Source organism: Grus americana, chromosome 4, assembly GCF_028858705.1.
Source record: "Grus americana isolate bGruAme1 chromosome 4, bGruAme1.mat, whole genome shotgun sequence".
NCBI classification, from domain to species: domain Eukaryota; kingdom Metazoa; phylum Chordata; class Aves; order Gruiformes; family Gruidae; genus Grus; species Grus americana.
Genome location: NC_072855.1, coordinates 35,825,517 through 35,838,385, shown reverse-complemented (window position 1 = coordinate 35,838,385; position 12,869 = coordinate 35,825,517). Strand labels below are relative to the sequence as shown.

The 12,869-nt window shown below is 38.1% G+C and overlaps 1 protein-coding gene across 3 annotated transcripts in view; it reads right to left on the bottom strand.

Moving 5' to 3' along the window:
- Positions 1-12,869, bottom strand: part of ACSL1 (acyl-CoA synthetase long chain family member 1) — a 40,422-nt gene that overhangs the window by 18,657 nt on the left and 8,896 nt on the right. For all 3 annotated transcript variants that reach the window (XM_054823584.1, XM_054823586.1, XM_054823585.1), the window contains exons 2-6: positions 12,387-12,614; positions 5,817-5,931; positions 5,375-5,439; positions 4,008-4,109; positions 110-209 (exon numbers count right to left, since the gene is read on the bottom strand). In XM_054823584.1, coding sequence (XP_054679559.1) covers positions 110-209; positions 4,008-4,109; positions 5,375-5,439; positions 5,817-5,931; positions 12,387-12,581 — 577 coding nt within the window. In that variant the 5' untranslated portion in view covers positions 12,582-12,614. The remainder of the gene's footprint in view (positions 1-109; positions 210-4,007; positions 4,110-5,374; positions 5,440-5,816; positions 5,932-12,386; positions 12,615-12,869) is intronic.

Below are 12,869 nucleotides of genomic sequence, written 5' to 3'. Positions count from 1 at the left end.
AGGCTTCAAGACCTGGTAATGGAAGAGTCTTCTAAAGAATGCTACAGTTCTGCCCTCAGTCAGCTCCGCCATCATACATTCAGTTGCTGAACTACTGGAAGTGTCCTACCTTTGTTCACAGTGTATGTAATTGCTTCAGTTCCCAGTGTATCATAGAGTGGCACCACCACCATGGAGAACGCGTAGCATCCTTGTTCAATGATAACCCACTGCACAAAAAGAAGAGATTCAACTCACTATGTGTTTGCCTATAACAGACCTCCAAGAGAAACTCATATTTGGATTCTAACAAGGAAGCTAATAGGACAGAGCTCATTTGGACAAGTCTCTCTAAAAAAAAAAAATAAGTAGCAGTTTGTATTATTCGTTTACTTCGAAGACCTACTAAGTTTTTATCTGTGGAAGGAAGAAAAAACAATACAGAGCTATGGGGAAAGAATCCAATCCCACAGAATCCAACTCTGCCTCTGCAAGTGATTTTAAGTACTTTTGAAAAACAGTTAACATTTACTCAAAGCCTCTTTCTGTTAATAGGTAAACTAAGACGACAGAGTACAATATTTTTTTCTTGGTTTTAGGTTACTGAGGTAGCCAAAGCCTTCAATATTCTATATTACCATGGTATAGGATCAACGAAGGACTTGCTCATGTTTTGACACATATTAAGTTTATATACACACAGTATTCTTACCTCTGCATTATCTGCATCTCATTTGATGGCCAGACATACAACTAGAAGTGCTTTGGAAAGCTAGCCCCAGAAAGTTTCTCAGCATTTCAAGACTAACCATTCTTCTTTAAGGAATCTAGTCTGAAGACTTCTATAAAAAGTGCAATTACATCCATGCAAGCTGCAATAAGGCTTTGCCTACTAACAAGTGAAGTACTCAAACGTCATGAATATTGCAGCCTCATTGTGTGTGATGCAAGCAGGCCAATGCTTTACAGCAAGCCTGAATTTATCCAAAGTACCATCAAGGTAAGATAGTCATGCAATTCTCTTTCCAGATAGTAGCTATTGGGTATAGTTTGTAAACAACTAGCTACACCAAAATACAGGTTAGCATGCAACTCCTGAAATGGGAGCCTCCAGACACAGAAGAGGCCAGTGGAACTGGAACATTTCAGTTTTTCCTAGAGACAAATAAAAATTCTCAGACATAGTATCTTTAGTCAGTTCCAGTTACAGAAACAAAATATCCATCTTTAAAAGTTATCAGATCTTACAATTCAACAAGGATTGCATTAAGAAGGGGTTTGCTTCCCCTTCCCACCCCCAAACTTTGTCACACTTTCCAGTGTTTTTGCAGGACACTAGTCATTGTATGGGGGTGAGGTAACTGTCTAGTTTAAATGTCATTCAGCTGGTTATTCCATATATTATCTAATATAGAGGCTATGTTAACATAGTTGCTAAATCTCAGTTTTATGAGCTGTTTATTAGGGGCAAGTTTCCTAAAGTAAGTTCTCCACTGATTGAGACAGCCATAAATGCAGGGAATTTTTCTGAAAGCATTTACGCAATAGGCAAGTTATACACCTTTTGTCCAAAAAAGGCTGCTTATAAACTAGTACAAGGCCAGCTAACAGGTAACTAGACTTTCATGCAGACATTAGACATACTGGTAAGTCTAAGCAGGCACACCTATACCAGCCATGAAAGGTTATACTGAATATTTCTTCCTAGATAGCATCCACCTGTACACATAACAAGGAGGGGCTGCTGTATTGCTGTTCAGCAGCCTGAAGTTTAGTAGTTATTTTAATAGGATGGGGGGTCTAATATAGTAGACTTCAGAAGCCGCACACAGTGATAAAAGCTTTCTGTTGCAGTTGCCAACAACTCTTGTACACCATCATTCTCAATAACAACCAGCATCTTTATTTCCTGGACGACCAAGACATTTTTCTTCCATTTTAGCTTCTAAAATTAAGAACATTTAAATACAAATATCAAACCTTGACACTTGGAGTTTTTTCTTAAAGCTCAAGCAAGCAACTAGGACTAATACAGACAGCAGTTTGAAAGTTTCAGTTTGTTTTCTGACATGGCTCTGATCTTCTATTAAGGGACACTGCATATTTAACTGTCCTGTTTTCTCAATCCAAAACACAACTTCCTTGCTTGCAGAAGAGATCATCTGTTTTCCAGTTACTCAGAGAAAGTAATGTTTTTATTTATAAAGCCAAGTTTGGTTTTTTTAGTGAACATTTAAGCAAGTAGCATGCCAGGATTTTCCCCATTAGGGGATTTCCCAGCAGTTGTTCCCTGAACTGACAAATGTGAATCATTTCACACCAAAACCTTCACATCATCTCCCGTCTGAATTAGTGATTATGTTGTCGATGTCACAACACCATCCGGTAGTTTTCAGTAGGGAAAATCCCAGATTTAAAATTGCTGGTTTAAACAAGCCTTTCCAGCTCATTCCTGATCTAATTCAAAGCCTGCTGCTGGAGCAATGCAACTCAAGCACATTTTGTCTCTGTGATCCAAGAGCAGACCACACTACTGTGTTCTCCTTCAGAAAATCCACTGACCCAGCAGCCAAGACTTCACACCCAAGGTCTATAGAGAAACAGTTCAAACTGGCACAACACTAACATCTGGCTCCCTTTTCCACTTCCAGTTCATAATGTTATAAGCACAGGAGACTGAAGAGTCTGTAACACCATGTCATTTAACAGCTTCCTAGTTGGAGAAATCTCAGTCTTTTGTTACAGAAATAAAACTGTAGCTGTTTGAACAGAATTCCAGCAGGAAAATCCAAACTACTGCAAATTTAAAAGCCTGGAAAGTGTTGGCGGTTTTTTTTTTTTTTTTCCTTCATCTGTACAAGGCTAGAGTTAGCTGGGTTTTTTGTGTGGTGTGGGTTGGAGAGGAGGAAGGGAGTCAAGGTCAGTTGTCACACAACTTACATTTTAATGACAGAAGGGAAGGCTCAGTGACAAACTGAAATCAGAAGAGACCCAACAACAAGTTGTTGTCCAGCACAACCAAGACACTGATACAACTTCTAGCCTGTCAACACCATAGATGGCTCTAGATAATGGCATCCAGTTGGGAGTGTTTAGTATTTTGACAAAACTTAAGAACCAGTCTCCTGTCTTAATACAGGTTTGGATTGAGCTAGCTTAATGCAGCAAGTACCAATTCAAGCTGGTAAGCACATAAACGTAGGTTAGAAAAATTCAATCCTATTAAATAGATTCAATAAACAAGTCTAGACAATAAGTATTTACTGAATATTTCATAATTTAGAAACAGCAATCTAGAACTACTTCTGGGTTAAAACAGATAGACACTAGTTAATCAATCTAAATATCCTTGTAGTTTTCTCAGGTGTGTAACATCATTTTGCTTTGTGAGGTGATCTTTAATTACATCACTTTAGTCTTTCTGCCCCTTTATTAAACTGCAATTAATTTTCAATTTTTGTCTTCATCAGCAGTTCTCCTTCGCAGAGTCTTTATGCCCAGGGCCTCTGCAGAGATAGAGCTATTACGTTCTTCTATTTGTCCAAATATTTAATCACTAAGTGTTTCTTTGAGTTTTGAAGGGTTTAAACACTTCCTTTGACTTCTAACCACTTTCAATTACTTTGTACTCCAACATCACTTTAAGAGAAAGCAAATGGTGATTACATTCACTAAGCACCACATTAACTTTCCATTAAGCAGCCCTCCTCTATAACTGGAAAGAAGAGAAGAAAATGAGTTGTTGTTCTTGATTCCCTAATTCTCTTCCTGCTCTCCAGACTTCTGCATTCAGCTCTGGGAGCAAAACCACAATATAAGACACTAACAGCTGTGTCAGTTATCAGTTTTGGTTCTTAGCTAAAGATGCCATGTCTACAGCTTCTGGGTCTACAGTGTCAGCCTTTAGCCTTTTCCCAACGCCAAATGGACTCTCAATAGGAAAACTCAGTACATTGCCAAAAAGCAACAGATGTAAGAGTGAGACACTTCAATAACAGACAGACCACCAATACACACAGTCAAATTACCTCAGGTCTGTTTTGTGAAAAGATTCCTATATATGGAGCATGACATGGTTTGAAGCCTCGGTGGAGTAATGCAGAGCCCACATACTCAGCTCTGTCTGAAGCCTGGAGGGGCAAAAAAAGATGACAAAATTTGAGAGCAAGCTTATCAGTATATACCCTTCAACATTATTTTACCTGAAGTCTTACAAAAAAGGCCAATAACTGGGATGGAGTAGACAGAAGTTTTCTAGGCTATTTCAGATGTCCTCTGACACTGCAGTGCCATTACCCTGCACTGATTGTAGATACTTCTGTTGCATATTGCGTGCAGGTGTAGAGACACTTAAATCAGTTGGACTTGAAAGTATTAAATGTAAGTTTACGTGTCAAGCTTGCATAAGCTTTATTTTATCTGTATTAAACCCCAGAAGTGACTTTAAGCAGAAATATAATGCTAAATCATTCCAATCACAAGTACTACATATGCCATTCTTCTGCTTCATTCACTGCCTGTGGGAATAGCATTTGTCCCTTCAAAAAGTGGGAGACTAAGGAGGCAAACCAAGCTAGTTCTATAAACAAAGCTTGGGAAGGCAACTCTCTAAATTCTTTCCATATAGCACATGACCTGAATCCATGTTAGTCACATGACTCAAAGAAAAACTTTAGAGAGGTTGTACCTAACAAGTGCCCAGCAAAATCACCTTGGAAAAGTGAGGTCTGCTACTACAAAAGGTGTTTAATGACCTTAGCAGTATGCAATAGGCAAGACTTATGCAAATTTGAAAACAATAACTGATTTCTGATTAAATCAGAAATGACCTAAGAGTGCACAGCTGTTAGCAAAGATTTGCATAAAGATATTTTTGGTGATCATGAAGGAGCATGCTACTAGTTAGAAGCATATCTGTTAACACCATATGCAACCATCATCCAGCACTATGGAGACAAGTTGTCAAGAAGCTAAAGTAACATCTGTAGACAGGACTTTTCCTAGTGTAAAATGAGCCTCTCAGAAGCAAGTACCTAAAGTAGTAGCAGTTTGAGTCCCTGAATACTGCGTTAAAGCTGCAGCCCTTCAGGAGCAGTGTCCAAGTTCTAAACAATTCAGCAATGAGATGCTAAAAGCTGCCAAGATAACCACAAAAAATTCTGAAATAAAACCATTAATAAAACAAGTGCAGGAAATACTCTTCTCCCCCTTGTACATATTTGAGGCTGTTCCTTTAAAATACTCTAATAGGAACCAGAGCCTTTCTGCAATATTCTGCTACTACTTTAAAATGTCTATAAATAATTAATATTTGTTGTATCACATTACTGGATGTTGTACCAGTGGTCTCAGCAAGCAAAAGCAGGTCTAGCACTACATTAGAGAGACTACGTACCTCTTTATAGGAGATCCACTCATATGGCTGGTTTGGTTTTCTAACACCTAGACATGGACCATTATCTAAAAACAATAATCAGAAGTTACTCAAAATTTAACCCCTGACACCATGCTAACTACACTCCTGGTGTCAAGACTCTAGATTCTTTGCAGACACCTTCAGAAGACAAACTGGTTTTTTAGAGGGAGGCAGGGAAGGAAGCTGGGGAAAGACAGAGACAACAAGGTTGGTTTAGGCTAAGGAACACAGCACTGACTTTATTCACACAACTCTGCTTCGCAAGAGGTCACAGTTAAATTTGCCTTCAAGAAAGCTCACACCCAATACATTTATCATACTGCTGGGCAGACATCCCCTATCACCAACTGTATTTCAAGAGAGCCTAGACCTTCAGTTCTTGACATATTGTTGAAAAAGTTATCTTTAATTTTAGACTTACTTGATACTTGCACACCCCTTTGGAAGAGGTCATAAACTGTTCTCACATCATCATAGTAGTAAATCATCAGTTCATCACTGTTAAGAAGAGAGGACCTTCGAGCATGCTCACCACCCTAAGAAAACAAATTAGAAAGGTTAGACACTTGTTTGTTATAAACAAACCTGAAGAAATAAAACCACCACATCCATTAAGTTTGTTATGAGCCTTGGTAAATTCTGCTTGAGAACTTCAGTTCTTTTCACCACCAGGGGAGAGATCTGCAAAGTTTCCCAGAACATTGTTTAAGGAGTCACTGTTACCTATTACTATTACTTAAAACCTGTCAGGCAAAATCTTGTTCCTCAGCTACCTATGAAGGCACAGAGCAAAGAATGACAAAAAGCCCTTTGACACTCCTTACTAGACACAGGGTTTTTCTTAAGAAATGTTTTACTCTATTATTGCAGTATATAGCATAATTAATTCCATCAAGCTTTCTAAATCACTCCAACCTCAGAGCTCTCTAGATACAATACTAATGCTGAGATCCTAATCTTTTCTAACTAAGATTAGAAAAATATAATCACACTTTAAACTGTGGTTTCAAAACCTAAATGATTTTAAGGGTGGTCAACAACACCCTAAACAAGTGTTCTCATAATTAAAATACTCTGTACCGGATTAAATTGGATTAAAGGACTAATTTTTTAAGTTCCATCTTACAAAAAAAGTTTCCTCCTGATCTAGTTAGAGGCAGTCAAGACAATACTACCTTGAGGACTAAAATCACTGTTTTCAGCAGGTTAGCTTTTACAGACGCTATAACTGGAAGTCAATACAAGAATTTAAAAGTTTGTAGTTTTAACATAACTTTTTTTTTTAAGGTAATCTCATTTTATATCGATCAAGTTTCACAAATTGCAGTTATGCAAGTACTACTGGGCCACATTTATTAGTCCTGCTATGATGACAGACACCTACAAGCAAGTTCTCAGCAGGAACAACCTTGCTGGTTAAACAGAGGGTCTTAGGTAAACATTGCATAAGATTCTCTATCAGTGATTGAAGTCAACTCCTGGCTCTTTCACAAAGTTAAATCCTGGACTAACTAAATCTGTGTCTGAATTGTGCCATCACTCAACATCAAAAACCTATTCATATGCAATCATAGGCTCTTCCCAGCCCTTGTTTTATTTCCCTGTTTTCAAAGTACCCTGGAAGACCAGAGAGCATCTATTCATGTATAAACTAACCACAGGTTTATCTACAAGAGACAGGAGCTAGCACATTAGAGGCATATCAGAAAAGAAAAAAAATATTTTAACACTTAAAACAAGTCTAACTTGGTTGAGTAAAACACTACGTGTAATGCAGTACTTGCCACTCCTTTAGAGGTAAGCAGAAAGGTACACTATGAACATGACCTATAACAAGTTAATGACTGGCTTACTTCTAAAAATTCCTAACACTAGAAACTCAAGAGCATACTTGCACTCAGACCAACATCTACTCTATGGGAAATGAATGAATCACTAGGACATGTGTCTGCCTGGAAAGAAAAGCAAGACTGTTTGCTTTATTGCACTGGTTTCACAGATCTTTGATAACCATGGTCAGCTTCTAGATTTTCCCATTTTCACCACCTCTGGAGCTAACCTGAGGAAGATCATCACACAATGTAGTTTATAACCACAGTCATAGGTAATGTCAACAAGTGCAATGTATCAGTACCACATTTGATGTGCTACAATTCCTGTGTCAGGTGACATATCCTAAGCCATTCCTTGGCAACAGTCAAGAAATATTTGTTTTCTCCTCATCTGAGCTACTACTGTTTTGTTTATGCACCTTACTACTCAGCACCACAAAAGCAGGTTTTGCAGGGCCTGAGGCACTGACCAAATTTGAGGATGATACTTGTAAGACAGACAGCACACTGCTTAGATACAAGACCAACTGCACTGTCCTTCTGAAAAAACAAACTCTATAACATACTACTGTTTAAAATACCCCATCAGTTCTCCTGAGTTTTCAGTAAAGGGAAACCTAACCAACTCATGGTTCTGCTTACTTTATTAATTTCACTTTACTTTGGGAAAAAGAACTGAGTTTAACAGCCTTAAAGTAAGAATTTGCTGAAAAACACCCAACTCCTTGTGTTAAGACCACCAGGAGTTCAACATTATTCTTAGAAATGCAGTGAAATACACCTGGATATGAAGATCAATTAGACCTTACCTTACAGTCCCAGTTTGAACTTATCTACTAGGCAGTATTATGGCATTGGTCTGCATTTTGCTTGAGAGCAGCAAGAACTACTATTTTAAGAGCCTGTCCAAAGGGTCCTTATCCAGAATATTCATGCAATATCAGGTAGAGTTCTGTTTGCAGCAAACTTTTAGAAAAGTCACTGGTCATTACAATCACCAAACATCTGAATCTCAGGACTGGAATGTTTGGCTGATTTCACCCAAGTTATTTGAATGGGATCTAACAGATTTGTCCAGTACGAAGGTAAGCACTCCAAAGGCCTGTCAGTTTTACCAAAGTGTTTTTAAGGAGCCAGGCAATAAAATCTTATTAAATGTGAGAACAGCCTCTGGTTACTCATGTAAGGCAGCCCTTGCAGCAGCTCACGGAGTTGCTGTGTAATGGGTCAATTTCCTGCAAGTGCTGGACATCAAGTAAAACCTTGGCATTGGTTCAGAATAGCAGCAGCTGAAGGAAACAGATTTATTCTACAACAGAGGCATATATTACTCTATCAATACCTATTTGGGTCACATAAGACAGCTGCTTTTGTTCAAGCCATGGGTTTGCTTCTTGTTGACGCAGGCTGCTTAGGATTAGCAGTTATGTCGAAACACACTGTTGGCTTCACCATGCCTCAGAAGCAAGAGACCCAATTCCCATTTTCCTGAGAGAAAAAGTACACTAGCAAGTGGTGCTTAGGTCATGAACATGCATATTCTGAGCAGCAAGAAGTGTAACTAAGTTTTCAAACCAGCCATAAAATTTTAAGCATGCTAATGCTTAGATAAGCACACAACAGCTAAAATTGATCACTTGATAGTAAGACAAGCACATATCTAATCAAATGATTCTTGAAAGACAAAGCAAGCTAGAGTTCTGGTAATGTGTCAGGAGAATAAAAGGAGGTTTAAAACTTTTCATGAGTTGAATACCTCTCCATATTTGAATGTCTTAAGGGAAGAAAAAAGCCAGAGTCACAAATCCAAACTCTTACTACTAGAAAATACTGACATCCTACTGTTTATTTATATGCTATCCTTCTACATGCTTTAGTAGAACTTGAGCCAAATAGAATTATTTGGCATTTTAAAGCAAGATTTAATATATTTGACAGCTATATACTTGCACTCAAATCAATAGCCAAAGTTGTTCAGCTATCAGTCACCAATGGAAAGAGCAACCTACAAGCAGACAGATCTAGATATGCCTACAATTACAGGGTGCAACAAGCTTTGCAAAACACAGGACTAATGCCCTATTTCTACCATTACTGTAGCACGGAAATTCTTAACAATACAGTGCATGATTGAGTATAGCATGAGTGTCAACAATGCAGTCTCACACTAGTCAGATTTTATTTAGAATTACTCTTCATTAGTCTTGTCTCCCCTGCTGAAGACAAAGGATTCAAGTAGATCCTGAAAGATTTTTCACCTATACCTCTGCACAATCAGGTTGGGAGCTTTGAAGACAAGAAGGTTTCTTTCAATGAAATGTAACTGCAGTATGCATACTTTAAAGATCATACTCCACATCTTTAATTGTGGCATCTACTCTAGAAGAGCTGATACTTTCAGTAATTCTTTGTACCAATATTAAACTAAGTGTGCAATCTTTATGCTCACTCAGTGATGGTTAAAATGGATCACTGAGTGGTGACGGGTGCTGGCCTACCAAATCAAAGCTTTTCAGAGAAAGAAAGTGACTTCGAACAGCAGTAAATAGGATCCTTTTCCTCCCATATAAAGATATGAAGATTTATTGTTAAAATATGTAGAAACCCTACTTCAGTCACTGACTTCATTTAAATTCTTAGAAGCCAAGGAAATAAGTCACAAGTAGGAATTAAGCAGAAGCTTATTTCTAGTTCAAAATTGTTATCATTAATGGACAAGTAGCTTAGATATTAAAACAGTAGAGAAGTAGAATTGCCTTCTGCCATGTCTTTTTTGGAGCACATTGCTTACTCCTTAGATCTTTTCATACTGTATTGCTTAGCCAAGACATAACTTGAGAGCAGTATTTGATATTTTTCTTCTGTGGAAGTGACAATCCATCTTAACATATGTATAAGAGAACAAAGTGAAATGAAATTTAAGCAAAATGTAGCGTGAAATGGAATCCCAAGCACCGTATTACATTCTTGTTACTGTTATAAAAGTACCAATTCTATCAGACACTTGAAACTTGCTTCAAAATCATACATTCTCATTTGATTAGTTTGGTACAGTTTACAACATTATATTAAGGGCTGTATCTGAACTGTCAATACACAAAACTGGATAGATCTTGGTCATTTCAACATGTTCTCAAAGTTTGAGCTCTTATCACCAAGATGTGCTAATACTCAACTGTTTTTATTTAGGAAGACTGGACAGTAGTAAAACCTAGTAAAATGTATCTTCTGAAGAGACAATGAAAAATAATGCTGTTACACTTTTCTTGCTCTGATCAGAGATCTGCTGTTAATTAGAACAATACAAATCAATGATGCATTAAGTACAGAAGTCTCATACTATCAAACAATTATTTCAATCTCAGAACCCAGCAGTGCTGAGCAATTAGCTTGAAGAATTAAAGGCAGCGAACTGAGACTGCTGTTAAGAGTCTAAGCAAGTAAGCATTTGTCCCTGGTTCTATGGCCAGTTAAGAGCCACTGTTTTACATCTTCCAATGCAAAGCTCCTCAAATCTGCTGAAGTCTATACTGACTAGTGAGGCCCTCCACAGCTGGAAAGCTTTCACTGCTGGTTTATTCCAGCCACCAAAACATTCTGCTCTACAAGACTCTTCCACCTACTAAGCAACTGCTGTCAGGACTGGGAAAGCTCACCAAGGTAAGTAAGATCTAACCTCTAGATCCTTACTCTACATGTGTTCCTTGAAAAGAGTTATTTTTGGCAATTATCACATTGCCAGAGCATATTTTTGTTTCCCCTTTGCCTAATTCTAATAGCAGACCGTTACTTGCTATAGTAACATGACATATCAGTAAGCTTACTGTTACTACACTGGGAGGAAGATTAGGAAATAAGTGTTCTAACTAAACTCTGAACTTTTGAATGGAGGGGGCAGCTAATGCTTCATTTTTCAATTTCACTATCATGAAACATTGCAAAGAAAGTGCCTGATTTCAGGCTATGACAGGAGTTTGCTTCACTAAAGTTCATGAAAGTTTACCTACTGTAAATGTCAAACTGCTCTGCCACATTTGTTTACATCAATTTGTAGTCACACCTACTCTTAAGCACAAGAAGCCATGTTAATTGCACTTGAAATAGGACAACTGGATGCAGTCTATCCACACAGAAGAATGTGCTGTAAAGGGAGACTTCAGTTGCAAATATATATGAAAGTATCTATAATGGCAATTTCTGACTATCAGGAGTAATGCAGGAGACTGGCAGCTTTATAATACTACATTTTGTAATTATCTCCCTTGAAAAATCACAATCTTTCAAAGCTGCCTCTTTCCTTCAAAAAGAAAGGAAACACCTTGCCTAACCTGAAGAAATAGAGGCACTCTTGAAAGAATTGAATAAGTAGTAAAAATATTGATTCTGTAGTGAACAGGGGAATTGATATAACTGCTGCTCAGGAAATCCTAGCCATGTAATCAGTTGTCTATATTTACTTCTAAGCAACAGTTCCTCCCAGTCAGACTATTTCCATACTTGACTTCACTATTAAAAATACCACCTAACAGCAACTCTATGTCTGCCTCAAAAAAGTGTAAAACAAAAGCTAAGCTAGCATATCCAGAGTTTAGCAGGTGGTTGCTTTAATTTCAACTTACTTCATGGTTGGGATCTCTTGGCAGGACTAATATATCTTTCCACAGACCATTTGAGGACAGTTAGTACCCTCTTCATGCTTGTAACCCAATATAAAGTCTCATCTGTCAGCTATTATAAACTTATTATAACAGAAAAGTATTAGCCTAATCAGTATACACCAGCATACATACTCTGACCCCAAGACCTAATTTAATAGGTCATCACCGAAGCACATGTCCAGGAATTGAAAACTACACTGTGACAGTTCTAACATTCACAAGTTTCCTCCCACCAGTCAGATCAGAAACTCAGTTTTCTCAGCACAGTCTCTCATGTGCTAGTTACCACCACAACCCTTAAAGCAGTTTTCAAATTCAGAAAGCCAAAAAAACTGAGTTCAAGCCATATTTCAGAAAAACAAAACCAAACATGCCCTAAAATGTATTCCACACACACTACAAGTTTAGAAACACTTATGTAAGTCAGTGTTTGGTCTCTCTCAGTGCTGCCTGTAGGCTTCAAAATTCAGCAAACAGCAGCATCCATTAAGTGACACTTACCTCTACTTCCACAGATTGCATTGCTAAATCACATGGTGGTTTTAGTGCTTTTGGTCTTGTTGCGTACCAGTAGGTTGTGAGGGCTGCAAAAGCCCCAAAGCCCATCAGTGTATTTGTCGGAAGGGTGCGCACATACTGTCTGACGTCCCCAAGTTCTGGCATTCGTAGGTGTCTGAACAACTCATGTGCTTGCATTGCAGTTCAGTGCAGTTGTCCTGATGCTAGAATCTGTTAATATGAAATAAAGTTACACACAAAGATTTGCAATCTCCTTTCAGTTCACTGTTGTAGGAGAGCAAAGTATGCTCGTCCTGCTAGCTTCCCACTATCAAAATAATTTGGTCTGCCACTGGGCAGGCAATGCCTTTAGACTTCAGTGATCAATGTAAGCAAGCAATTACTGGTTCATACTCTAGAAAAACAGGTGGGGCTGACAGGAGGCAATTTCTGCAGGGTTTTAATATTGCTTTTAACAGAGAGTGC